Source organism: Pelobates fuscus, chromosome 8 (genome assembly GCF_036172605.1).
Source record: "Pelobates fuscus isolate aPelFus1 chromosome 8, aPelFus1.pri, whole genome shotgun sequence".
Lineage (NCBI taxonomy): Eukaryota > Metazoa > Chordata > Amphibia > Anura > Pelobatidae > Pelobates > Pelobates fuscus.
The window spans coordinates 78,762,062-78,764,958 of record NC_086324.1 but is presented as its reverse complement, the minus strand read 5'-3'; the positions used below and the strand labels follow the sequence as shown (position 1 = coordinate 78,764,958).

At 42.8% G+C, this 2,897-nt stretch overlaps 1 protein-coding gene across 1 annotated transcript; it reads right to left on the bottom strand.

Moving 5' to 3' along the window:
- Positions 1-1,233: 1,233 nt before the first annotated feature.
- Positions 1,234-2,016, bottom strand: LOC134570662 (F-BAR domain only protein 1-like). The gene has a single exon (XM_063428596.1). It carries the CDS (start codon positions 2,014-2,016, stop codon positions 1,234-1,236), a length of 783 nt encoding a protein of 260 aa, XP_063284666.1.
- Between the last annotated feature and the right edge of the window lie 881 nt (positions 2,017-2,897).

The following is a 2,897-nucleotide window of genomic DNA, read 5'->3' as shown; positions in this document are numbered from 1 at the left end:
GATTGGCTGTAATGTGTCTGCTGACTGTGAGGTACAGGGTCAAAGTTTACTCAATGATGACGAATAGGGGGCGGACCGAACACTGCATGTGTTCGCCCGCGGTGGCGGACGCGAACATGCTATGTTCGCCGGGAACTATTCGCCGGCGAACAGTTCGGTACATCACTACTCACATGTAAACTGAGCCGCTGCTGGAGAAGGATTGCTTTGAGAGCGAAGTGGCTGCCATCGAGCACATAGTCTTCCCCAACCTTCTTGTTCCTTCCCTGATGATATTTGTGGGATCTGCCAGATCAACCGTCACTCAGTGCAGCACAGGTTGGACAAAGGTTCTACTAGGGGAAGCATAATTTGAAGGTCACTCAGGTCAGTCCCATTCTGCTTGTAATCCAGACAAAACTCAGTGGATGAGGGGCCACAGATCCAGGAGGAGAAAAGATGCAGTGGTGAAGCAGAAAGGCTTGACTTAAACACCTGATATTTCAGCAACATAGCATTGTAGTGTGGAGCAGTTTGCTGCTCTTCTAGGTTTTGCAGACAACAAGTTAGCCTTGGCATGTCTAGCCAGAAATCCCTTTGGGTCACTCTGACAAAGGTCAGAATTTGGAGTGAAATTCTCTACATAGGAAGTGTGAACCAGCTGGAAACTAAGCACTGGGGGTGGCGTGGTGCCCGTAAATACTCTGAGTATACCTCCTCGAAAGGACATTGTGAGCGCTCTGAGAAAGGTCACTGTACAGAAGGTCAGAATTTGGAGTGACATTCTCTACATAGGAAGTGTGAACCAGCCGGAAACTAAGCACTGGGGGTGGAGTGGTGCCCGTAAATACTCTGAGTATTCCTACTGGAGAGGACATTGTGAGCCCTCTGGAAATTTTAATCCCGGATCCTTCTAAATTCCCCCCTTGAAATGCAGCATTAACATATTCGGTAAACGCAGCCACCACTGGGAGTGATTCTTGAGATCCTAGGATAACTGGACTTGGCCCACATGATAATCCTACGGGTGGAGGAGAGAAGAATCCACGATCATTGAGTGAAGAATACTGTAAGTTTGGCGTCAACAGGGACTGATTCGTAGGAATATTCAGGTTACTGCTCTTAGGAATATGAGGTGCTGTTACTGAGGGCTGAGTGTGAGGACAAAAAGTGGCATGAAGACTTGAAGAGTCCCATGCATCAGGTTTACGGGATGAGGATTCCATGTTTCCCAGCTTTGGTATGACTGGAGGACTAGGGACTATTATTGTTTTCCTCTAAGGCTTCTCTACTTTCAAAGGTTAATGTTTCAGATGTCATAACCGTAGTGAGATCTACTGGAGAGTCTGAGCAAGAAGTGGGAACTAGAAGAGAATCACAAGGTGAAGAGTCATCCTGAGGAGTCCAGGGTCTAGAATCTGGTGACGGTCCAGAAAGAGGGTGAAAAGGAGAATCTAGATCAGATGCTTCTACATTCTCAGGTGAGGAGGAAAAAAATAGAGATGGGCTGGAGTTGAGATTGTATGCCGGATACCCTGTGAACCGGTCTGGCTCAAAAGCAGATTCCAGAAGAGGACTAAATAAAGCCTGCGACGGGAAGGATTGGCTCACTGAACCTGCATCACAACTGCTGGTTAATGTGGATGGTGGAGTGTTGGAGTAATTTACAGCAGTTTTATCTGTTTGAATAAGTCTTTGGGAGTCTTCATTAATAACGGCTACACCCACTGTTGTCTGTTTAGTCTGTCGCCGAACAGACACCCCAGCTGTTGGTGGTTGTATCAAACATCTCACTGCGTCTCGTAGCCTCTGCATCTCATCTTCCTGGTCCCCTTCACAGTCTCCAATCTGAGGGTTCTTGATCAGAACCCGGAATCGCCGAGGCTCATCATTGTCAAAATAAGAGTCACTTGAGGAACAGCAGTGAACAGCAGAGTTGGTTACATTTTCTTCTGGATGGATTGTAAAATCCTCATCATATACATCACAGATCTCTACACATTCTGGATTCCACAGGGTGAGTGTAGGACCATACATTCTTTATACTTTACTCCTTTTGGGACATACTACACCATCAGTTGTTATTTTTATCTATTTCATATGAGCTACAAATACGTATCTATACCACTCTGAGGAATACACCCATTACCAAAAGACTGTACCCCTTTCTACAAAGTAACACCTTTACAGATTGTCTACCCTGGACTTTTGAGTTTTTATTCATATATTCTCTGTCTATTTTGCCTGTTGTATGCTTTTATTTATCTTATTTGGTTTTTCAGGTGTAAAACTAAGTATGAAGTTCAGACTCATTACAGTTTAACAAATCCAAAAGTGTCTAGAGGCATTCATAATCATTAAATGCATGACATACCCCTTTAGCTTTTTTGATCTATTTTTAGTTTGTGAAACTTATGTAGAACTATAAGTCTCAAAAAGAGATGAACAAAATGGTGTGAGCCTAAATGATGAATAGTCACAATTACTTATGCTACTCCCTTAAAATCAAGGAGAGGGGGCTGAAGGGGAATAAACTAATAAAACAAAACTTGCAATATATACACACACAAAAATAAAGAAGGAAATGTTATCGGGATCATTTAAAATTCACACAAGTGATCAAGTGAAATTTGCAGTGTAATTAAATGAGTATACATAAAGTGCACCTAAGAAGAGAAAAACAAACTATTAAGGAGGCACTATTCCCCAACATGCAGGATGAAGTCTGACTGTGCAGTTTAGCCAGCTCTCTAATAGGCAGAGCAAGAGATATGTGACAGAAAGAAAACAAATATATACAATTTATTACAATGTTGTGAGTAGAGTGACATCTAGTGGTAAATAAAATGCTCATCGGGATACAGAACTATCCAGTTAAAATGATATACAATGCAGATCTGGCACGTGCAATTTTGATA